Below are 23,318 nucleotides of genomic sequence, written 5' to 3' on the forward strand. Positions count from 1 at the left end.
GCTCCATTCGCATTGCATGATATGAGTGTTAATGTCCATTGCCAGTTGGCTCTGAGTTCTCATCATGAAGCAAATGCCTTTTTCTGTTCAGATGAACACAGAAACTAGAGATAAGTTGGTGCCTCCTCCATTATGAGTCTTTCTGACCCACCACCCATCCCTGCTTTGTTTGAAAAGTAGACTCTCCATATTCTTTCCCCAAGTTAGGCTTCAGCAAATTGATGAGGGGGAGGAGGTGGCTGCAATAAATGAGCATCTGAAGGAAAAGTTAATCCAGCTCCAGGCATACCATAACCATCCCTTCATGGAACCCAAAATGAACCATGTGAACCTGGATTTCTGATCCACGAGACAGGTGAACAATTTTTTCCAAAATTGAGTTGAGGGGAGAACTTTCACCTTGAGTCTTAAATCCCTTTCAGGGGTTAGGGGTATATGTTGCTCAGTGCCAGAGTGCTTGGCTAGAATGCCCAAGGCCCTGGGTTCCATCCCCAGCACCGAAAAACAAAACAAATCAAATAAATAAGTAAAAACAAAATTTCCTTTTGAGCTGAAAGGAAATAAAACCCATACTTCTTGTTGAGGGTAGTCAGGAAAGAAAGTATATGTAATTAGGTCAGAGCAATGTATTTTCTTTACAAATGTTTTTTACACTATATCATAAACATCATCTTTCTCACACCTCTTGCTGCCTACATACAATTCATGACTTCAGAGGCAGGTATTTTTAGAAAAATAATGCTCTGGGTGATTGGGGAGAGAGGTCCCCTGAGCCAATTCGTTTCTGCTTTCCATTGAGAAAGCACCTGCATCTGTGCTCCCTGGAGGGCTTTATGCTAAACTTCATTCTTTGTAGCCCTGTTGCATATATTTAAGCAGTTAGGGACTCTAAATGTGAGATTGAATCAGAGTTAAACTCAAAAATGAAATTCAAGGACAATTCACATGTCAGAGCATCATCACTGAGACTACCATGGCAATGCTAATTTGGATGTTGCTTGCATGATGCTTTCTATTATCTATGCCAGAGATCAGTGCTAGGGAAAGCAGAGCATGTCCTATATAAATTACAAGTCTCTTGGCTTCTCTGTACCTTAGTTTCCTCATTTGAAAAGAATGAATGGATCTTAAGACATACTTCTCAGAATAAGACAGGGCTTACATCAAGCTAACCAATAACTGTATAACGTTTTTAACACATAGTTTTGGGGGTTTTTTTTGTACATGCGTGTATCTTCTATTTCACTTACAACTTGTGTAAAAACTGCAGTCCATGCCATGCCTGAAATGTTCCAAAGCCCAGTTCTGTGAGTAAATTGCAACCAAGGTTTCTACAAAAAAGAAAGCCAAAGAAGAAGGAGAAGAAAAAAGATATTCTTTCAGAACATTTATCATTTGGCAGTGATTCTAACTTATATATGATGAAATGTAACCTCAATACTTTTTCCACACACTAAAGAAATCTTGCTGTGGAAGATCCTGACTTATGACTTATATTTCTGCGTTTATACATGCAGAGCCTTAGCTATAAAACAGTGAATGCTCAAAAAATACTTGTGATATTTACTTCTCTAAAACAGGGCTTCACAACTTCAATGCTATTGACATTTTGGGCTGGAAAATTCTTGTTGTGGAGTTTTGTCCTGTATATTGTAGATGTTTAGCAGCATCCCTGGTGTCTGGCCACTAGATGCCAAAATGTCACCTGGGTATGAAATCACACTAATTGAACCACTGCTCTGTAATGACTCATTTCAATCTATGTATAATAATTCTCATACTTATCTTTGCTAGATACTAAAAAGATTTGCTATATAAATTTAGTAACTTTTTACTAATAAATTTTTAATCATAATTTCAAATGAGTAGCAAGGGGGTTTATAAAATTTCAAATATCATCAAGTTATACTTGTAACTTACATAAATTGCAAAAAAGGTAGTGGTTCAAATGTACGTCTTTCGATAGATTGTATTTTATTGCAGGATAAATCTCTAGGAAAAGTAAAAGGAAAATATTGCCTTGATTAGATATTAGCTATCTTATTAGTATGAATAAATAGAATCCAGAATTGATAATATCGAATACCTAGTTTTTGTTTAAATTCTAAACCTTTGGACTTATATTTTAATTTTTTAGAGTTTTTAACCCTGCCCACTTTTCTCTTGAGTCTCACTTTCATAAGTAAAATATACAACTTTATATCTTGACAGGTTTTGAGATAGTCTTTCCTGACAGTAGGATAATTATTATGTGACCTTTTACAGTTTTATCAAGTTCAAGATTATGAGCTACAAGTATTAATTTCTGCATGTAATTTTTAAAATTAAAGGGAATATTCTCATGTTCCTGGCTTAATTTGGTTTTTCTTTCACACGTGCATGTGTGTGTGTGTGTGTGTGTGTGTGTGTGTGTGTGGTACAGGGGATTGAACCCAGGGCCTTGTGCATGCTAAGCAAGCACTTTAACACTGAGCTATACCCCTAGTCCTTTATTCTATTTTTCTAACCCAGTTTTAATACTAGAAGAAAAAGATACCTTTCCAATCATTTGAAAGACAGTTACTCCTCTAATTAATACATGTCTTTGAACTAATTCAGAGTTGTACTTTCTATCATACTAATGGAAACTCATTTTGGTTTCATATTACCTTAATACTCCATGAAGTACCTGCTTCGGTTGTGTAGTGATGGGACAATGAAAAACAACATGGAACTGGATTTTTATTTGAAAACACCCATTCTGATCAGGTTTCTATTCAAGTCTGAGCCATCTGATCCTTATATATCTCTGTTCCACTCCATTAATGGAGCAGAGATGTTGGTGTTTCTCTCTCCTATAGCCATCTTTTAAAAAATTGTTTACCAAAAATTTAAATTCTGAGGGGAAGGACAAAGCTTCACAATCACCTCAAGAAATGGAGACAAATCTCATAGTTGGCATAGGTCCAGGAGAACTGGGGTATTCAGAGAAGGCTTTGTGAAGAAAGATGAACTTGAGTTGGTTTTTGACAGATTCATAAAACTTCCACAGACATGGCAAAGTAAGGGAATTTTAGATAGGCAAGGAATGAGCATGGTGTGACGGGTATATGGAGAGGCTGCTCTGGCTGGAATGGAGGACTGCTATTACAGTAGAAAAGGCAAACTAGCTAAGTTGGGTGGTTGAATTGGGAGGGTAGAATCAAGATTGTCAGCTTATTAAATGACTCTTAATATTCTAAACCTGCCTATTGAGAAAAGTAATAAACCATCATGTAAGCAAACAGAAGGTAAACAGAAGCCAAAGCCAGGAATATACTATTATCACTAGGACCTGCTCTGTAGTAGCCTGATGAGAATTTAGCTGCAGTGCTTTAACTGAACACCTACTCAGACAATACCTCACACACTGGAGGAGGAGGAAGCTGTGTGGATCCACTGAGTCTACATATAGCACTTTTATCTTTTAGCCCTCTCCTTTTACCCCAGGGTAATGACTGCTGCTTGAGAGTGAAGTCATCTCTTGTCATTTCAGTAACAAGGAAAGAAATCAGTGGTAGAATGAGAGTATATCAAAACTTTACAAAAATGAGAGTAACAAATTGTGGACATGGTTTTGGGTTGGATAAATTTTGCTACGATGACATCTCTGGCCACATTAGTCTTAATTTCTTAAGAAATTATAGCTTGTTCTCTTGGTTTCAATTTCTCAAAGATTCCCTGGAAATGAAGTTCCTTTAAAAGTCTCTGGGGCTGGGCACTGTGAAGCACACTTATAATCCCAGCTGCTTGGGAGGCTGAGGCAAAAGGATTATGAGTTCAAAGCCAGCCTCATCAATTGATCGAGGTACTAAGCAACTCAGTGAGACCCTGTCTCTAAGTAAAATACAAAAAAGGGCTGGAGATGTGGCTCAATGTTCAAACACCCCTGGGTTCAATCCCTGGTACCAAAAAGTAAAACAAATAAAAATCCCTAGAATATATTTTTCAATAAAAGAACAAAGCATAACTCAGTGTTAGTGACTGAAGAGAAATGTCAAGTAGTAGGTGGGGAAGGAGCTTTGATTTTCAGGGTATACGTTCTAAATCTATTACAATGATAAGATGTATTCTGGAACCTGAATTGATTGTTGTCCTTACCTCAATCAGACAGAAAATTATAATCAAAATCGTCACCACTACAGTCACAGATATTGCCAAGATGAGTTTGTTGTTATAACCATATCCCGGGACTCCTTTTGTAAGCTAAAAGAAAGAAAAAGAATAATTTTTATTAAGTAAAAAAGAGACTGGAAAGGATGAAAGTTAACTATTCAAAATTTCCATTCTTCCAGGTGAATAGCTTGCAGTTTCTTAAAGAACACACCAAATTTAATATGTTACATCTTATTATCACACATTTTTTTCCTATTATTTGTTTATCTTGTGTGTTAAGTCCACTTTATTCTCTAATGGAACAAAATGGGGATCACTGTCTTGGGCAAAGTTATGTGGCCAAGACAAGATGTGGACTAGAAGCCCCTGGTCTTCCTGCTTGAATGCTTCAATTGTATAACCTAAATGATGAAAAAGTCTGGGCTTCTTGTTCAATAGTTGCCCTCACCTCACTTGTCTCCTCATGCTCTTTGTTATCACCCTGGGCTTCTGTGCTCTCATTGATATAGTTCTCAGTTTTCCACTGGTCCGTATCCCATTCGGCCTTGGACACCTTGATTTCTTGCTGCTCACTGAGAAGCTTCATCAGGAGGCCTGTTCTGGAGATGAGCTTGGCACAGGCCAGTTGCACATAGGGCTCAGAGCAGTCCAATTTCAAAGTCCGAATAACATGAGAAATGAGCCTTCTCACGTCATTGTTGGGGATGAGGGACCGAAGTTGCTGGTTTAGCTGAATTTCAAACTGATCACCTGGGGATGCCCTCAATGGGTAGGATAAGTCTTCAGGCTTGGGTTGTGAGTCAGTGTTCGCGTTGAGGTATTCCCATTGTGTCTCATTGGTTTGTTGAACAGTTGGCATTATGTTGAAAGGAGTCACAGCAGAATCTACAGCCTCTGCAGCAGCGTTTTCATAGGTTGCATTTTCAGAGGTGGGTTCATCCAACACAGTAATGTTTGCTTCAAAAATACTTCTTTCAGAAGGAATTTTTGCAGTATTGTTTTCTGCAGGAACACTTTCTATAGGTTCTGAAAGAGCATGTAATCCTGAGAAAGGATTCTCCTGAGAATTCAGGTCTCCTAAAGATGAAAAGGCCCCTTGTGGGGGGGAATTTATGAGGCTCCTTATTGCAGAGAATGGGGGCCTCTTTGCAAGCATCAGTCTATTGTGCAAATTATCCTTCCTGAACTTTCGACTCACTTTGGCCTTGGGTATTCTGTGGGCTGCAAGAGGGTAAGTTTTATGAAAGCTGTGAGTTTTTTTGGAACGCGTGACTGGTTTATCAGCCTTCCTGCTTTTAACTCGAGCATTTGCCCCTTCTAAAACAAAAAGGGTGTAGGTTAAGTCTTTTGTTTTGCTTCTAATCTCAGGCTGTAATTTTGAAATGCTGGAGGTGGGAGATTTGCCCAAGGAGTATTGTTTGAAAAAAGAAGAGACTGCTGCCTTACGTTCATTTGTAAATGAAGCGTCCAGGAGGGAGTTTCCCACTGACTTCCTGGGCCTCCACACCTTGTGAAGCTGCTCTAGTTCCCTTGGGATTGGTCTCCTGAGCCTGCCTTCTTGGGCAACATTCTCCGCAAGTGCCCGGGCACTCTGTTTCCTTCCCATACTCTGTTTTCTCATTTCATTGAAGTGTCTTTTCCATATGCCCTTCGGCCCCTTGAGGACTCTGTTCACTCTCTGCAGCCTTTTCTCTACACTCCCAATCTCTGCTAGGCTGTTTTCCTGTGGTTGGGCAGTTTCCAATTTCTTTCGAAAGATTTGGCGTTTGAATTTGGGACCTAAAAGCCTAGATTGCATAAGCATGGCAGTTTTTTCTTTTTTTTTCACCTCATCAATTTTTTCCTGAATTTCTGCATCTAACAAATTTTCCAGAAAATAAAGCTTCTTTAATTTGTTTTTATAAGTTGAATTGTTGGATGCAGTTGAAAGAGAGGAGTTATTTGTATTGTTCTTCAAATATTCCATGGCATTACCTCCATCTTGTACGTTTGAAAAAAGCAGTTTAATGAATGGCAATAATGTTGACTCTACATCTTCTAGATTTCCCTCTGAGAAATATGGCAATATGTAATTTAATGCACTTATAACATCACTTTCATCATTGAAGTCTAGCTGTTCATTTAAGAATCCCGAAAAGGTGACACCATTTTTATCTGAAGCTGGCTTTTCAGGCTCAATAGAAAGCTCAGTGCTAGTGTTCTTCTTCCGGGCCTGTAACACCTTCATGAATGATCCTTCTGCATTCCCTACAGATGCATCTTGAACTGTCAAAAAAGAAGAGACTACTTTTGATAACAGAAGACTGATGGACAGCTTTTTGTCAGTCCACAGCCGTACATTCCAGCCAAACATTTAAGTGTCATTTGGAAGAAAGAAAAATAATTTCATAATTAAACCTATGAAGTGGCAACAACACAAAGAAAAAAAAGACATCTTTTTTGACAAAGTGCTACTTAACTCAGAATATTCCACACTGTATATAAGAACTCTGTTTAGGACAGCCAATTGCCCAATACTCAATAAAAGCCCAAGACTAGAAGAGAAATATTCATGGGCTCTGAGAGATTCTCTACAGATCAGCTGTGTCTCCTTACATTTACATACCCCATGCTGTCCCCGCTCAGATACAGAGGGGGCACAAGGCTTCCTCTATCCACCTCTTCAGTGTGTCATGTTCCTGCCACCATCACAGATGATCATGACAAAGGACATTCTTCCAAGGAGAATAAGAACCAAGATGCTAAAGCACAGGCTCCGCTCTTTCTGTTAACACATCCTCCCTCATCTGAACATGTCCTTTCCACCTACTCACCCAGTTCCTTCACCTGGCCCCAGTTCCCCATACATCTTAGGCTCCATAACAGATGCCTCTACACAGAAAACAAAACAACAACAACAACAACAAAAAAAACCCCACCATATCCATACTGGTTCTTTCCCTAAATTACGGCAGGGATCTGGGATGTGAGTTAAAAGATTTTTAAGTTTTCCTGGTTCTATGCCTATGCTGAATGTGCAATAAATCTACAGAATAACAGCATTTTCTGGATAAACAATACTTGAGGTTCTGAAGAACAGTAATGGAAAAGCTATTTTTGTCAGAAGCCTTCCCTGTTTTCATACTAGATGTGAAAACTAGCAATTTTAGCTCTGGGAATCATCCAAAGCTTCTAACTACATGAGGTCAAGTGTACCATTGTGTAGCTGGATTTTTCTTTTTTCCTTTTTTTTGGTACCTGGGATTTGAACCCAGGGGCACTTAACCATTGAGCCACACCCCCAGGTCTTTTTTATTTTCTTATTTTGAGACATGGTCTCACAAAATTGCTTAGGGCCTCACTAAGTTACTGAGGCTGGCTTTGAACTTACAATCCTCCTGCCTCAGCCTCCCAAGCCACTGGGATTGCAGTCCACCATACCCAGCAATAGCTGGTTTCTTTCCCAGGAGAACTAAAAGTATTTTTTGTGTGGTGAGAGTCAAAGAGGAGGTAAGGTTGGAGACAAAAGAGGAATGTGGGTTAGAATTGGGTACAGAAGACCTGGGTTCAAGGCTATAGCACTTGACACCTCCCATCTTGTTTTCCTTATCTGTAAATGGAGATGAAAAATACTTGTTCTGCTCACCTCTGGGGGAAAAGGAAATAATGTAACTGGTGAAAAATCATTTTGAAAAATAAGTTATATGTATGTAATAAGTAGCAAAGTGCTATTATAATTTGCCCAAGATCACTGGTAGAGACCTATTTTTGAGCTATTTGGATATGAAAGCAACCACATTTTGAAAGTCATGAAATTAGTGCTAATAAACCTAATACACACAAAAACATTTGAAAGCACATGAATTACCTGAGGATAGAAAAGTTTGAGATTAAGAGAAGTTCAGAGTTGGATGGTCTAGGTGCAATTTCTTATTATAGAATCAGAAACTCCTAGGCTTCAAATAAAATATTCTCTTTTATAAAGTTGCACAAACAGATCAAAATAGATTGATGCCTGCACTATAAGGCAGAGGACACTTGAGACCTAGTGTATAAAAAAATAGCTTACTAACTGCATTGTACTATATGAATAAGTTATCACTGGAAGACAAAGTACCAAGCAGAAAGCACAGGACACCATGTGTGGCCATTAATATTATTCCTTCTCCCTTCTATTCCTTTCTCTTCATCCTTAGGCATACGGAATAGCTATATTATTAAATTATAGCTGAAAACCTCACTTTGAGCAAGAGAGCAATCCAGAAATTTAGGGAGTTGAATTCTAGATAAATAAATAAAAATAAAGCAGTTTCATCATTAGTTTGAAAAATCTATGATCACCAGTTAAAAGTTGAATAACAAAACAAAAGTTAAGACATTTCTCATCAGGCAATTCAGACTCACGGCAACGTGTATTGTTTGTCCGACATGCACTGTCACATCGCAGCTTCACTGTCTTGCAGACAACTTCAATATTATTTTTAAACTGGCAGAGGCAGCAGGCCAAATGGCTAGGTAAGATCCTATAAATAGAAACACAGAGGATTAAGTTAATGGAAAAGGAGTTACTTGAGTAGTAGAAGAACAGTCCAAGGCTACCACAGGACAGTGTAGAAAGGAGTTCTTGATACATATAGCCTGGACAAGAAACCAATGGTAAACTGCTTTTTTAATTATTATTTTTGTACCAGGGATTGGATCCAAAAGTGCTTAACCACTGAGCCGTGTTCTCAGCCCTTTTTATTTTTTGAGACAGGGTCTTACTAAATTGCTTAGGGCCTTGCTAAGTTGCTGAGGCTGGCTTTGAACTCATGATCCTCTTGCCTCAGCCTCCTGAGCAGACAGGATTATAGGCATGTGCCATGGTGCCTGGCATGTGGCTCTTGAATACTGTAAATATATAGGAAGGAGGAGGGAGATGCCCACCAGAAAGGAAAGCATGGCAGTGGGTATGGAAGGCCTAAATAAAAAAAGAAATTAGAATTGGGTGACAGTAAAAACATCTCCTTTCAACTTAAAATCTTGCTCTGGGTTAGGAGTGCACAGAAAGATAGAATTCTAAGAAGGATCTGAATAAGTCTCCAACTACTAGAGTCCATATCTCAATTCCGTTTGAGAGTGGTAAATGGTAGACATTATTCTGGCATAAACAATAGCTTAGTTTAACTCACATTGTGTGGTTAAACAACAATAGAGATCACATTGGCCAAATCTGGACACTTTGAACATGTAAAAGCATAAAGAGAAGAAACGTGCATAAAAATAGATATTAAATATCATCAGCTATTAAAGAAATGCAAATTAAAACCACAATGAGATACCACTACATTCCTACTAGTAGAAAGGCTAAAAAAATATTATTCCTTGAAACAAGGAATAACTTGAAACAAGGATTAGATGAAGACATGGAGAAACTGCAACTCTTCTATTCTGATAATAGATATGCTAAGAATTATGCTAAGTGAAAGAAGCTAAAAATCTACTACTAGATGATTTTATTTATAAGACATTCTGGAAAATTTTAAACTATAGGGAAAGATAAAAGATTTGGTGGTTTGTAGGGGCTGGTGTAGGAGGAGTGGATGAATGCAAAGCAATGTAAGGGGCTATTTTGGGGATGACAAATGTTCTATATCATCAGGTGGTGGTAACTACATTACTATACATCAAACTGTACGCTTACAGTGTGAATTTTATTACATGAAAATTATACCTCAATAAAGTTAAGAAAATAATGTATTAAAATAATTTTAAATTCAAGATATGAAAAGAGACCTAAAAAAATCAAGTAAAATAAATCTAAGAAAAAAAATAACTTACAGTTTTTCCAATTCAAGAGTCATCAGGAGGATATTCTCAATTGTCGAAAGCGATACTTGAGTTGTTCCCATGTCTCTGAAAGAGAAAGCCAAGATATTCATGATGAACCCCAATAAATATTCTATACTTGAAAAAATATTTCAAGGACATGTGATAACTTCTATTTTGGCTTCTCATAAAACAAGCTGCCTTAAGAGTTTATTTCGCATAGAAGATAATTCCATAAAGCTCTTATTGAAGATACGTAAGTTTACTATTTGCACCATCAAATAATGATCTTGGCATTGAAAAATAGAACTTACATCTTTTTTAAATCATCATCTTACTTCTTATTTTCATATTGCATCATTTCTTTCTTTTTTTTTTGGATATAGATGGACACAATATCTTAATTTATATATTTTTATGTTGTGTCGAGGATTGAACCCAGTGCCTCACGCATGCAAGGCAAGCGCTCTACCACTGAGCTACAACCCAAGCCCCTCTTTTTTTCTTTTTTAAAAATAATATACATGTATTCCTCTTTGCTTTCTGGGATAAATAATATATTCTTACATGTGTTTACATGTTCCATATCTGTAAGTGTTCTTTAATATGGCTGCCTTCTTCTGATGGCTGTCTTGCCCCATGATATATCCTTCCTTAACTCTTCTTTACCATGACATTTTTCTCCAGCAACTAATTAAAATTAAAATTATGACTTTCTAGTATTAATACAAAATACTTAACCCTTTGATGAAGTAAACAAGAAGAGCAGAAATCATATCTTGAGTTTAAAATTGTTGTAATACTTACAGATATTTTAATGCTGGCAATTTAAAAAGATATGAATCTTCAACAGTTGTCAGAGGATTACGACTGAGAATTCTGAAACATGCAATGGAATTAAAATTATATTTTCAACATGCATGAGACTACTTTTTTTTTTTAAAGAGAGAGTGAGAGAGGAGAGAGAGAGAAAGAGAGAATTTTTAATATTTGTTTTTTAGTTCTCGGCGGACACAACATCTTTGTTGGTATGTGGTGCTGAGGATCGAACCCGCACGCATGCCAGGCGAGCGCGCCACCACTTGAGCCACATCCCCAGCCCGAGACTACTTTTTTAGAAAGAACTTATATGTTTAAAAAATATTTTGTCTTTATATATAAATCACCCTTAGAATTTTATAAGGCACTTTTTTATTTGGGAATTATCCAGCTCTCTAGAAGATAAAGTGGAAAAGAGAAAGAAAAAGAAAAAAGGAGGGGAAAAAAAGTGAACACAAAGAAAAAAATATGGCAAAGAATTTTCAGGTCAAAAACCCTAGAAGTAGGGCACACCTACCTCATGGATATTCTCAGTAGTGGAATATATAACAGGGATAAATCTTGGATTTCCCTCTTATTTGTTCTTTGTGCTTATGTTCTTGGCACAATATTGATGTGTCATAGACAAGTCAGCATGTGAATATGCTCTATCTGAATAGAGCCTGCCTTTCTACCTTGTAGAGTCCTTCAGTTTCTAAACTCATGGAGCTTGTATTGTTAGAACCAATGAAGTAACTAAAAGAATATTTAAAAAAATAAGCCATCCATCTGGACCTGTGTAGGTGAATGAAGGAGAAGCACTTTAAAGTCAGGGGGAAAAAAGTAAACTTAACATTTAGGATTATCAACCAGTACTAGTTTTCCATATAATATGTTTCATTTTTTATTTCATCTGGAAGAGATATGATTATTACTACCATTTAAACAGTGGTACTTTACTAATAAGCTCTTGGCACATCTTTTTTCAGGTTCACCAAACTAGTAAGAAGCAAAGCTGGAATTTGAACTCATTTCTGACCCCTTTTTTAAGAGACAGGTCTTACTATGTTGCCCAGATTGGCCTTGAACTCCTGTCTTAGCCTCCTAAATGGCTGGGACCACAGCTGTGCACCTTGTCTGGCTCAATGTGCCAATCTATGAAAGCAACTATGAATTGGTCTGAGAGGCAGAGCTCCATTCGCATTGCATGATATGAGTGTTAATGTCCATTGCCAGTTGGCTCTGAGTTCTCATCATGAAGCAAATGCCTTTTTCTGTTCAGATGAACACAGAAACTAGAGATAAGTTGGTGCCTCCTCCATTATGAGTCTTTCTGACCCACCACCCATCCCTGCTTTGTTTGAAAAGTAGACTCTCCATATTCTTTCCCCAAGTTAGGCTTCAGCAAATTGATGAGGGGGAGGAGGTGGCTGCAATAAATGAGCATCTGAAGGAAAAGTTAATCCAGCTCCAGGCATACCATAACCATCCCTTCATGGAACCCAAAATGAACCATGTGAACCTGGATTTCTGATCCACGAGACAGGTGAACAATTTTTTCCAAAATTGAGTTGAGGGGAGAACTTTCACCTTGAGTCTTAAATCCCTTTCAGGGGTTAGGGGTATATGTTGCTCAGTGCCAGAGTGCTTGGCTAGAATGCCCAAGGCCCTGGGTTCCATCCCCAGCACCGAAAAACAAAACAAATCAAATAAATAAGTAAAAACAAAATTTCCTTTTGAGCTGAAAGGAAATAAAACCCATACTTCTTGTTGAGGGTAGTCAGGAAAGAAAGTATATGTAATTAGGTCAGAGCAATGTATTTTCTTTACAAATGTTTTTTACACTATATCATAAACATCATCTTTCTCACACCTCTTGCTGCCTACATACAATTCATGACTTCAGAGGCAGGTATTTTTAGAAAAATAATGCTCTGGGTGATTGGGGAGAGAGGTCCCCTGAGCCAATTCGTTTCTGCTTTCCATTGAGAAAGCACCTGCATCTGTGCTCCCTGGAGGGCTTTATGCTAAACTTCATTCTTTGTAGCCCTGTTGCATATATTTAAGCAGTTAGGGACTCTAAATGTGAGATTGAATCAGAGTTAAACTCAAAAATGAAATTCAAGGACAATTCACATGTCAGAGCATCATCACTGAGACTACCATGGCAATGCTAATTTGGATGTTGCTTGCATGATGCTTTCTATTATCTATGCCAGAGATCAGTGCTAGGGAAAGCAGAGCATGTCCTATATAAATTACAAGTCTCTTGGCTTCTCTGTACCTTAGTTTCCTCATTTGAAAAGAATGAATGGATCTTAAGACATACTTCTCAGAATAAGACAGGGCTTACATCAAGCTAACCAATAACTGTATAACGTTTTTAACACATAGTTTTGGGGGTTTTTTTTGTACATGCGTGTATCTTCTATTTCACTTACAACTTGTGTAAAAACTGCAGTCCATGCCATGCCTGAAATGTTCCAAAGCCCAGTTCTGTGAGTAAATTGCAACCAAGGTTTCTACAAAAAAGAAAGCCAAAGAAGAAGGAGAAGAAAAAAGATATTCTTTCAGAACATTTATCATTTGGCAGTGATTCTAACTTATATATGATGAAATGTAACCTCAATACTTTTTCCACACACTAAAGAAATCTTGCTGTGGAAGATCCTGACTTATGACTTATATTTCTGCGTTTATACATGCAGAGCCTTAGCTATAAAACAGTGAATGCTCAAAAAATACTTGTGATATTTACTTCTCTAAAACAGGGCTTCACAACTTCAATGCTATTGACATTTTGGGCTGGAAAATTCTTGTTGTGGAGTTTTGTCCTGTATATTGTAGATGTTTAGCAGCATCCCTGGTGTCTGGCCACTAGATGCCAAAATGTCACCTGGGTATGAAATCACACTAATTGAACCACTGCTCTGTAATGACTCATTTCAATCTATGTATAATAATTCTCATACTTATCTTTGCTAGATACTAAAAAGATTTGCTATATAAATTTAGTAACTTTTTACTAATAAATTTTTAATCATAATTTCAAATGAGTAGCAAGGGGGTTTATAAAATTTCAAATATCATCAAGTTATACTTGTAACTTACATAAATTGCAAAAAAGGTAGTGGTTCAAATGTACGTCTTTCGATAGATTGTATTTTATTGCAGGATAAATCTCTAGGAAAAGTAAAAGGAAAATATTGCCTTGATTAGATATTAGCTATCTTATTAGTATGAATAAATAGAATCCAGAATTGATAATATCGAATACCTAGTTTTTGTTTAAATTCTAAACCTTTGGACTTATATTTTAATTTTTTAGAGTTTTTAACCCTGCCCACTTTTCTCTTGAGTCTCACTTTCATAAGTAAAATATACAACTTTATATCTTGACAGGTTTTGAGATAGTCTTTCCTGACAGTAGGATAATTATTATGTGACCTTTTACAGTTTTATCAAGTTCAAGATTATGAGCTACAAGTATTAATTTCTGCATGTAATTTTTAAAATTAAAGGGAATATTCTCATGTTCCTGGCTTAATTTGGTTTTTCTTTCACACGTGCATGTGTGTGTGTGTGTGTGTGTGTGTGTGTGTGTGTGGTACAGGGGATTGAACCCAGGGCCTTGTGCATGCTAAGCAAGCACTTTAACACTGAGCTATACCCCTAGTCCTTTATTCTATTTTTCTAACCCAGTTTTAATACTAGAAGAAAAAGATACCTTTCCAATCATTTGAAAGACAGTTACTCCTCTAATTAATACATGTCTTTGAACTAATTCAGAGTTGTACTTTCTATCATACTAATGGAAACTCATTTTGGTTTCATATTACCTTAATACTCCATGAAGTACCTGCTTCGGTTGTGTAGTGATGGGACAATGAAAAACAACATGGAACTGGATTTTTATTTGAAAACACCCATTCTGATCAGGTTTCTATTCAAGTCTGAGCCATCTGATCCTTATATATCTCTGTTCCACTCCATTAATGGAGCAGAGATGTTGGTGTTTCTCTCTCCTATAGCCATCTTTTAAAAAATTGTTTACCAAAAATTTAAATTCTGAGGGGAAGGACAAAGCTTCACAATCACCTCAAGAAATGGAGACAAATCTCATAGTTGGCATAGGTCCAGGAGAACTGGGGTATTCAGAGAAGGCTTTGTGAAGAAAGATGAACTTGAGTTGGTTTTTGACAGATTCATAAAACTTCCACAGACATGGCAAAGTAAGGGAATTTTAGATAGGCAAGGAATGAGCATGGTGTGACGGGTATATGGAGAGGCTGCTCTGGCTGGAATGGAGGACTGCTATTACAGTAGAAAAGGCAAACTAGCTAAGTTGGGTGGTTGAATTGGGAGGGTAGAATCAAGATTGTCAGCTTATTAAATGACTCTTAATATTCTAAACCTGCCTATTGAGAAAAGTAATAAACCATCATGTAAGCAAACAGAAGGTAAACAGAAGCCAAAGCCAGGAATATACTATTATCACTAGGACCTGCTCTGTAGTAGCCTGATGAGAATTTAGCTGCAGTGCTTTAACTGAACACCTACTCAGACAATACCTCACACACTGGAGGAGGAGGAAGCTGTGTGGATCCACTGAGTCTACATATAGCACTTTTATCTTTTAGCCCTCTCCTTTTACCCCAGGGTAATGACTGCTGCTTGAGAGTGAAGTCATCTCTTGTCATTTCAGTAACAAGGAAAGAAATCAGTGGTAGAATGAGAGTATATCAAAACTTTACAAAAATGAGAGTAACAAATTGTGGACATGGTTTTGGGTTGGATAAATTTTGCTACGATGACATCTCTGGCCACATTAGTCTTAATTTCTTAAGAAATTATAGCTTGTTCTCTTGGTTTCAATTTCTCAAAGATTCCCTGGAAATGAAGTTCCTTTAAAAGTCTCTGGGGCTGGGCACTGTGAAGCACACTTATAATCCCAGCTGCTTGGGAGGCTGAGGCAAAAGGATTATGAGTTCAAAGCCAGCCTCATCAATTGATCGAGGTACTAAGCAACTCAGTGAGACCCTGTCTCTAAGTAAAATACAAAAAAGGGCTGGAGATGTGGCTCAATGTTCAAACACCCCTGGGTTCAATCCCTGGTACCAAAAAGTAAAACAAATAAAAATCCCTAGAATATATTTTTCAATAAAAGAACAAAGCATAACTCAGTGTTAGTGACTGAAGAGAAATGTCAAGTAGTAGGTGGGGAAGGAGCTTTGATTTTCAGGGTATACGTTCTAAATCTATTACAATGATAAGATGTATTCTGGAACCTGAATTGATTGTTGTCCTTACCTCAATCAGACAGAAAATTATAATCAAAATCGTCACCACTACAGTCACAGATATTGCCAAGATGAGTTTGTTGTTATAACCATATCCCGGGACTCCTTTTGTAAGCTAAAAGAAAGAAAAAGAATAATTTTTATTAAGTAAAAAAGAGACTGGAAAGGATGAAAGTTAACTATTCAAAATTTCCATTCTTCCAGGTGAATAGCTTGCAGTTTCTTAAAGAACACACCAAATTTAATATGTTACATCTTATTATCACACATTTTTTTCCTATTATTTGTTTATCTTGTGTGTTAAGTCCACTTTATTCTCTAATGGAACAAAATGGGGATCACTGTCTTGGGCAAAGTTATGTGGCCAAGACAAGATGTGGACTAGAAGCCCCTGGTCTTCCTGCTTGAATGCTTCAATTGTATAACCTAAATGATGAAAAAGTCTGGGCTTCTTGTTCAATAGTTGCCCTCACCTCACTTGTCTCCTCATGCTCTTTGTTATCACCCTGGGCTTCTGTGCTCTCATTGATATAGTTCTCAGTTTTCCACTGGTCCGTATCCCATTCGGCCTTGGACACCTTGATTTCTTGCTGCTCACTGAGAAGCTTCATCAGGAGGCCTGTTCTGGAGATGAGCTTGGCACAGGCCAGTTGCACATAGGGCTCAGAGCAGTCCAATTTCAAAGTCCGAATAACATGAGAAATGAGCCTTCTCACGTCATTGTTGGGGATGAGGGACCGAAGTTGCTGGTTTAGCTGAATTTCAAACTGATCACCTGGGGATGCCCTCAATGGGTAGGATAAGTCTTCAGGCTTGGGTTGTGAGTCAGTGTTCGCGTTGAGGTATTCCCATTGTGTCTCATTGGTTTGTTGAACAGTTGGCATTATGTTGAAAGGAGTCACAGCAGAATCTACAGCCTCTGCAGCAGCGTTTTCATAGGTTGCATTTTCAGAGGTGGGTTCATCCAACACAGTAATGTTTGCTTCAAAAATACTTCTTTCAGAAGGAATTTTTGCAGTATTGTTTTCTGCAGGAACACTTTCTATAGGTTCTGAAAGAGCATGTAATCCTGAGAAAGGATTCTCCTGAGAATTCAGGTCTCCTAAAGATGAAAAGGCCCCTTGTGGGGGGGAATTTATGAGGCTCCTTATTGCAGAGAATGGGGGCCTCTTTGCAAGCATCAGTCTATTGTGCAAATTATCCTTCCTGAACTTTCGACTCACTTTGGCCTTGGGTATTCTGTGGGCTGCAAGAGGGTAAGTTTTATGAAAGCTGTGAGTTTTTTTGGAACGCGTGACTGGTTTATCAGCCTTCCTGCTTTTAACTCGAGCATTTGCCCCTTCTAAAACAAAAAGGGTGTAGGTTAAGTCTTTTGTTTTGCTTCTAATCTCAGGCTGTAATTTTGAAATGCTGGAGGTGGGAGATTTGCCCAAGGAGTATTGTTTGAAAAAAGAAGAGACTGCTGCCTTACGTTCATTTGTAAATGAAGCGTCCAGGAGGGAGTTTCCCACTGACTTCCTGGGCCTCCACACCTTGTGAAGCTGCTCTAGTTCCCTTGGGATTGGTCTCCTGAGCCTGCCTTCTTGGGCAACATTCTCCGCAAGTGCCCGGGCACTCTGTTTCCTTCCCATACTCTGTTTTCTCATTTCATTGAAGTGTCTTTTCCATATGCCCTTCGGCCCCTTGAGGACTCTGTTCACTCTCTGCAGCCTTTTCTCTACACTCCCAATCTCTGCTAGGCTGTTTTCCTGTGGTTGGGCAGTTTCCAATTTCTTTCGAAAGATTTGGCGTTTGAATTTGGGACCTAAAAGCCTAGATTGCATAAGCATGGCAGTTTTTTCTTTTTTTTTCACCTCATCAATTTTTTCCTGAATTTCTGCATCTAACAAATTTTCCAGAAAATAAAGCTTCTTTAATTTGTTTTTATAAGTTGAATTGTTGGATGCAGTTGAAAGAGAGGAGTTATTTGTATTGTTCTTCAAATATTCCATGGCATTACCTCCATCTTGTACGTTTGAAAAAAGCAGTTTAATGAATGGCAATAATGTTGACTCTACATCTTCTAGATTTCCCTCTGAGAAATATGGCAATATGTAATTTAATGCACTTATAACATCACTTTCATCATTGAAGTCTAGCTGTTCATTTAAGAATCCCGAAAAGGTGACACCATTTTTATCTGAAGCTGGCTTTTCAGGCTCAATAGAAAGCTCAGTGCTAGTGTTCTTCTTCCGGGCCTGTAACACCTTCATGAATGATCCTTCTGCATTCCCTACAGATGCATCTTGAACTGTCAAAAAAGAAGAGACTACTTTTGATAACAGAAGACTGATGGACAGCTTTTTGTCAGTCCACAGCCGTACATTCCAGCCAAACATTTAAGTGTCATTTGGAAGAAAGAAAAATAATTTCATAATTAAACCTATGAAGTGGCAACAACACAAAGAAAAAAAAGACATCTTTTTTGACAAAGTGCTACTTAACTCAGAATATTCCACACTGTATATAAGAACTCTGTTTAGGACAGCCAATTGCCCAATACTCAATAAAAGCCCAAGACTAGAAGAGAAATATTCATGGGCTCTGAGAGATTCTCTACAGATCAGCTGTGTCTCCTTACATTTACATACCCCATGCTGTCCCCGCTCAGATACAGAGGGGGCACAAGGCTTCCTCTATCCACCTCTTCAGTGTGTCATGTTCCTGCCACCATCACAGATGATCATGACAAAGGACATTCTTCCAAGGAGAATAAGAACCAAGATGCTAAAGCACAGGCTCCGCTCTTTCTGTTAACACATCCTCCCTCATCTGAACATGTCCTTTCCACCTACTCACCCAGTTCCTTCACCTGGCCCCAGTTCCCCATACATCTTAGGCTCCATAACAGATGCCTCTACACAGAAAACAAAACAACAACAACAACAACAAAAAAAACCCCACCATATCCATACTGGTTCTTTCCCTAAATTACGGCAGGGATCTGGGATGTGAGTTAAAAGATTTTTAAGTTTTCCTGGTTCTATGCCTATGCTGAATGTGCAATAAATCTACAGAATAACAGCATTTTCTGGATAAACAATACTTGAGGTTCTGAAGAACAGTAATGGAAAAGCTATTTTTGTCAGAAGCCTTCCCTGTTTTCATACTAGATGTGAAAACTAGCAATTTTAGCTCTGGGAATCATCCAAAGCTTCTAACTACATGAGGTCAAGTGTACCATTGTGTAGCTGGATTTTTCTTTTTTCCTTTTTTTTGGTACCTGGGATTTGAACCCAGGGGCACTTAACCATTGAGCCACACCCCCAGGTCTTTTTTATTTTCTTATTTTGAGACATGGTCTCACAAAATTGCTTAGGGCCTCACTAAGTTACTGAGGCTGGCTTTGAACTTACAATCCTCCTGCCTCAGCCTCCCAAGCCACTGGGATTGCAGTCCACCATACCCAGCAATAGCTGGTTTCTTTCCCAGGAGAACTAAAAGTATTTTTTGTGTGGTGAGAGTCAAAGAGGAGGTAAGGTTGGAGACAAAAGAGGAATGTGGGTTAGAATTGGGTACAGAAGACCTGGGTTCAAGGCTATAGCACTTGACACCTCCCATCTTGTTTTCCTTATCTGTAAATGGAGATGAAAAATACTTGTTCTGCTCACCTCTGGGGGAAAAGGAAATAATGTAACTGGTGAAAAATCATTTTGAAAAATAAGTTATATGTATGTAATAAGTAGCAAAGTGCTATTATAATTTGCCCAAGATCACTGGTAGAGACCTATTTTTGAGCTATTTGGATATGAAAGCAACCACATTTTGAAAGTCATGAAATTAGTGCTAATAAACCTAATACACACAAAAACATTTGAAAGCACATGAATTACCTGAGGATAGAAAAGTTTGAGATTAAGAGAAGTTCAGAGTTGGATGGTCTAGGTGCAATTTCTTATTATAGAATCAGAAACTCCTAGGCTTCAAATAAAATATTCTCTTTTATAAAGTTGCACAAACAGATCAAAATAGATTGATGCCTGCACTATAAGGCAGAGGACACTTGAGACCTAGTGTATAAAAAAATAGCTTACTAACTGCATTGTACTATATGAATAAGTTATCACTGGAAGACAAAGTACCAAGCAGAAAGCACAGGACACCATGTGTGGCCATTAATATTATTCCTTCTCCCTTCTATTCCTTTCTCTTCATCCTTAGGCATACGGAATAGCTATATTATTAAATTATAGCTGAAAACCTCACTTTGAGCAAGAGAGCAATCCAGAAATTTAGGGAGTTGAATTCTAGATAAATAAATAAAAATAAAGCAGTTTCATCATTAGTTTGAAAAATCTATGATCACCAGTTAAAAGTTGAATAACAAAACAAAAGTTAAGACATTTCTCATCAGGCAATTCAGACTCACGGCAACGTGTATTGTTTGTCCGACATGCACTGTCACATCGCAGCTTCACTGTCTTGCAGACAACTTCAATATTATTTTTAAACTGGCAGAGGCAGCAGGCCAAATGGCTAGGTAAGATCCTATAAATAGAAACACAGAGGATTAAGTTAATGGAAAAGGAGTTACTTGAGTAGTAGAAGAACAGTCCAAGGCTACCACAGGACAGTGTAGAAAGGAGTTCTTGATACATATAGCCTGGACAAGAAACCAATGGTAAACTGCTTTTTTAATTATTATTTTTGTACCAGGGATTGGATCCAAAAGTGCTTAACCACTGAGCCGTGTTCTCAGCCCTTTTTATTTTTTGAGACAGGGTCTTACTAAATTGCTTAGGGCCTTGCTAAGTTGCTGAGGCTGGCTTTGAACTCATGATCCTCTTGCCTCAGCCTCCTGAGCAGACAGGATTATAGGCATGTGCCATGGTGCCTGGCATGTGGCTCTTGAATACTGTAAATATATAGGAAGGAGGAGGGAGATGCCCACCAGAAAGGAAAGCATGGCAGTGGGTATGGAAGGCCTAAATAAAAAAAGAAATTAGAATTGGGTGACAGTAAAAACATCTCCTTTCAACTTAAAATCTTGCTCTGGGTTAGGAGTGCACAGAAAGATAGAATTCTAAGAAGGATCTGAATAAGTCTCCAACTACTAGAGTCCATATCTCAATTCCGTTTGAGAGTGGTAAATGGTAGACATTATTCTGGCATAAACAATAGCTTAGTTTAACTCACATTGTGTGGTTAAACAACAATAGAGATCACATTGGCCAAATCTGGACACTTTGAACATGTAAAAGCATAAAGAGAAGAAACGTGCATAAAAATAGATATTAAATATCATCAGCTATTAAAGAAATGCAAATTAAAACCACAATGAGATACCACTACATTCCTACTAGTAGAAAGGCTAAAAAAATATTATTCCTTGAAACAAGGAATAACTTGAAACAAGGATTAGATGAAGACATGGAGAAACTGCAACTCTTCTATTCTGATAGTAGATATGCTAAGAATTATGCTAAGTGAAAGAAGCTAAAAATCTACTACTAGATGATTTTATTTATAAGACATTCTGGAAAATTTTAAACTATAGGGAAAGATAAAAGATTTGGTGGTTTGTAGGGGCTGGTGTAGGAGGAGTGGATGAATGCAAAGCAATGTAAGGGGCTATTTTGGGGATGACAAATGTTCTATATCATCAGGTGGTGGTAACTTCATTACTATACATCAAACTGTACGCTTACAGTGTGAATTTTATTACATGAAAATTATACCTCAATAAAGTTAAGAAAATAATGTATTAAAATAATTTTAAATTCAAGATATGAAAAGAGACCTAAAAAAATCAAGTAAAATAAATCTAAGAAAAAAAATAACTTACAGTTTTTCCAATTCAAGAGTCATCAGGAGGATATTCTCAATTGTCGAAAGCGATACTTGAGTTGTTCCCATGTCTCTGAAAGAGAAAGCCAAGATATTCATGATGAACCCCAATAAATATTCTATACTTGAAAAAATATTTCAAGGACATGTGATAACTTCTATTTTGGCTTCTCATAAAACAAGCTGCCTTAAGAGTTTATTTCGCATAGAAGATAATTCCATAAAGCTCTTATTGAAGATACGTAAGTTTACTATTTGCACCATCAAATAATGATCTTGGCATTGAAAAATAGAACTTACATCTTTTTTAAATCATCATCTTACTTCTTATTTTCATATTGCATCATTTCTTTCTTTTTTTTTTGGATATAGATGGACACAATATCTTAATTTATATATTTTTATGTTGTGTCGAGGATTGAACCCAGTGCCTCACGCATGCAAGGCAAGCGCTCTACCACTGAGCTACAACCCAAGCCCCTCTTTTTTTCTTTTTTAAAAATAATATACATGTATTCCTCTTTGCTTTCTGGGATAAATAATATATTCTTACATGTGTTTACATGTTCCATATCTGTAAGTGTTCTTTAATATGGCTGCCTTCTTCTGATGGCTGTCTTGCCCCATGATATATCCTTCCTTAACTCTTCTTTACCATGACATTTTTCTCCAGCAACTAATTAAAATTAAAATTATGACTTTCTAGTATTAATACAAAATACTTAACCCTTTGATGAAGTAAACAAGAAGAGCAGAAATCATATCTTGAGTTTAAAATTGTTGTAATACTTACAGATATTTTAATGCTGGCAATTTAAAAAGATATGAATCTTCAACAGTTGTCAGAGGATTACGACTGAGAATTCTGAAACATGCAATGGAATTAAAATTATATTTTCAACATGCATGAGACTACTTTTTTTTTTTAAAGAGAGAGTGAGAGAGGAGAGAGAGAGAAAGAGAGAATTTTTAATATTTGTTTTTTAGTTCTCGGCGGACACAACATCTTTGTTGGTATGTGGTGCTGAGGATCGAACCCGCACGCATGCCAGGCGAGCGCGCCACCACTTGAGCCACATCCCCAGCCCGAGACTACTTTTTTAGAAAGAACTTATATGTTTAAAAAATATTTTGTCTTTATATATAAATCACCCTTAGAATTTTATAAGGCACTTTTTTATTTGGGAATTATCCAGCTCTCTAGAAGATAAAGTGGAAAAGAGAAAGAAAAAGAAAAAAGGAGGGGAAAAAAGTGAACACAAAGAAAAAATATGGCAAAGAATTTTCAGGTCAAAAACCCTAGAAGTAGGGCTGGGGATGTGGCTCAAGAGGTAGCGCGCTCGCCTGGCATGCGTGCGGCCTGGGTTCGATCCTCAGCACCACATACCAGCAGAGATGTTGTGTCCGCCGAGAACTAAAAAATAAATATTAAAAATTCTCTCTCTCTCTCTCTCTCTCACTCTCTAAAAAAAA

The 23,318-nt window shown here is 37.5% G+C and overlaps 2 protein-coding genes across 2 annotated transcripts; both read right to left on the reverse strand.

Annotated features, from left to right (window-relative positions):
- Positions 1 to 3,921: 3,921 nt before the first annotated feature.
- On the reverse strand, positions 3,922 to 10,795 carry LOC308636348 (leucine-rich repeat-containing protein 37A3-like). Its single transcript, XM_081271763.1, has 5 exons — positions 10,729 to 10,795; positions 9,934 to 10,008; positions 8,518 to 8,636; positions 4,583 to 6,399; positions 3,922 to 4,224 (listed from the first exon to the last, which is right to left on the reverse strand). The coding sequence occupies exons 2-5, from the start codon at positions 10,002 to 10,004 to the stop codon at positions 4,048 to 4,050; spliced, it is 2,184 nt and encodes a 727-aa protein (XP_081127889.1). The 5' UTR covers positions 10,005 to 10,008; positions 10,729 to 10,795; the 3' UTR covers positions 3,922 to 4,047.
- Positions 10,796 to 15,831: 5,036 nt separating this feature from the next.
- LOC308636349 (leucine-rich repeat-containing protein 37A3-like) lies at positions 15,832 to 22,706 on the reverse strand. The gene is made up of 5 exons (XM_081271764.1): positions 22,639 to 22,706; positions 21,844 to 21,918; positions 20,428 to 20,546; positions 16,493 to 18,309; positions 15,832 to 16,134 (listed from the first exon to the last, which is right to left on the reverse strand). Exons 2-5 carry the CDS (start codon positions 21,912 to 21,914, stop codon positions 15,958 to 15,960), a joined length of 2,184 nt encoding a protein of 727 aa, XP_081127890.1. The 5' UTR covers positions 21,915 to 21,918; positions 22,639 to 22,706; the 3' UTR covers positions 15,832 to 15,957.
- Positions 22,707 to 23,318: the final 612 nt, after the last annotated feature.

The sequence above is a fragment of the Spermophilus citellus genome, assembly GCF_964194105.1.
Source record: "Spermophilus citellus genome assembly, chromosome: 17".
NCBI lineage: Eukaryota > Metazoa > Chordata > Mammalia > Rodentia > Sciuridae > Spermophilus > Spermophilus citellus.

Excerpts from the sequence above, each read along its gene's own strand:
- LOC308636348 (XM_081271763.1), bottom strand. The coding sequence starts at position 10,004 with ATGGGAACAACTCAAGTATCGCTTTCGACAATTGAGAATATCCTCCTG. Across the intron at positions 8,637-9,933 it reads ACTCTTGAATTGGAAAAACT|GATCTTACCTAGCCATTTGG; the intron begins GTAAGTTATTTT and ends TTCTATTTATAG. Across the intron at positions 4,225-4,582 it reads AGCATGAGGAGACAAGTGAG|CTTACAAAAGGAGTCCCGGG; the intron begins GTGAGGGCAACT and ends TCTTTCTTTTAG.
- LOC308636349 (XM_081271764.1), bottom strand. The coding sequence starts at position 21,914 with ATGGGAACAACTCAAGTATCGCTTTCGACAATTGAGAATATCCTCCTG. Across the intron at positions 18,310-20,427 it reads GACAAACAATACACGTTGCC|TTCAAGATGCATCTGTAGGG; the intron begins GTGAGTCTGAAT and ends CTTTTTTGACAG. Across the intron at positions 16,135-16,492 it reads AGCATGAGGAGACAAGTGAG|CTTACAAAAGGAGTCCCGGG; the intron begins GTGAGGGCAACT and ends TCTTTCTTTTAG.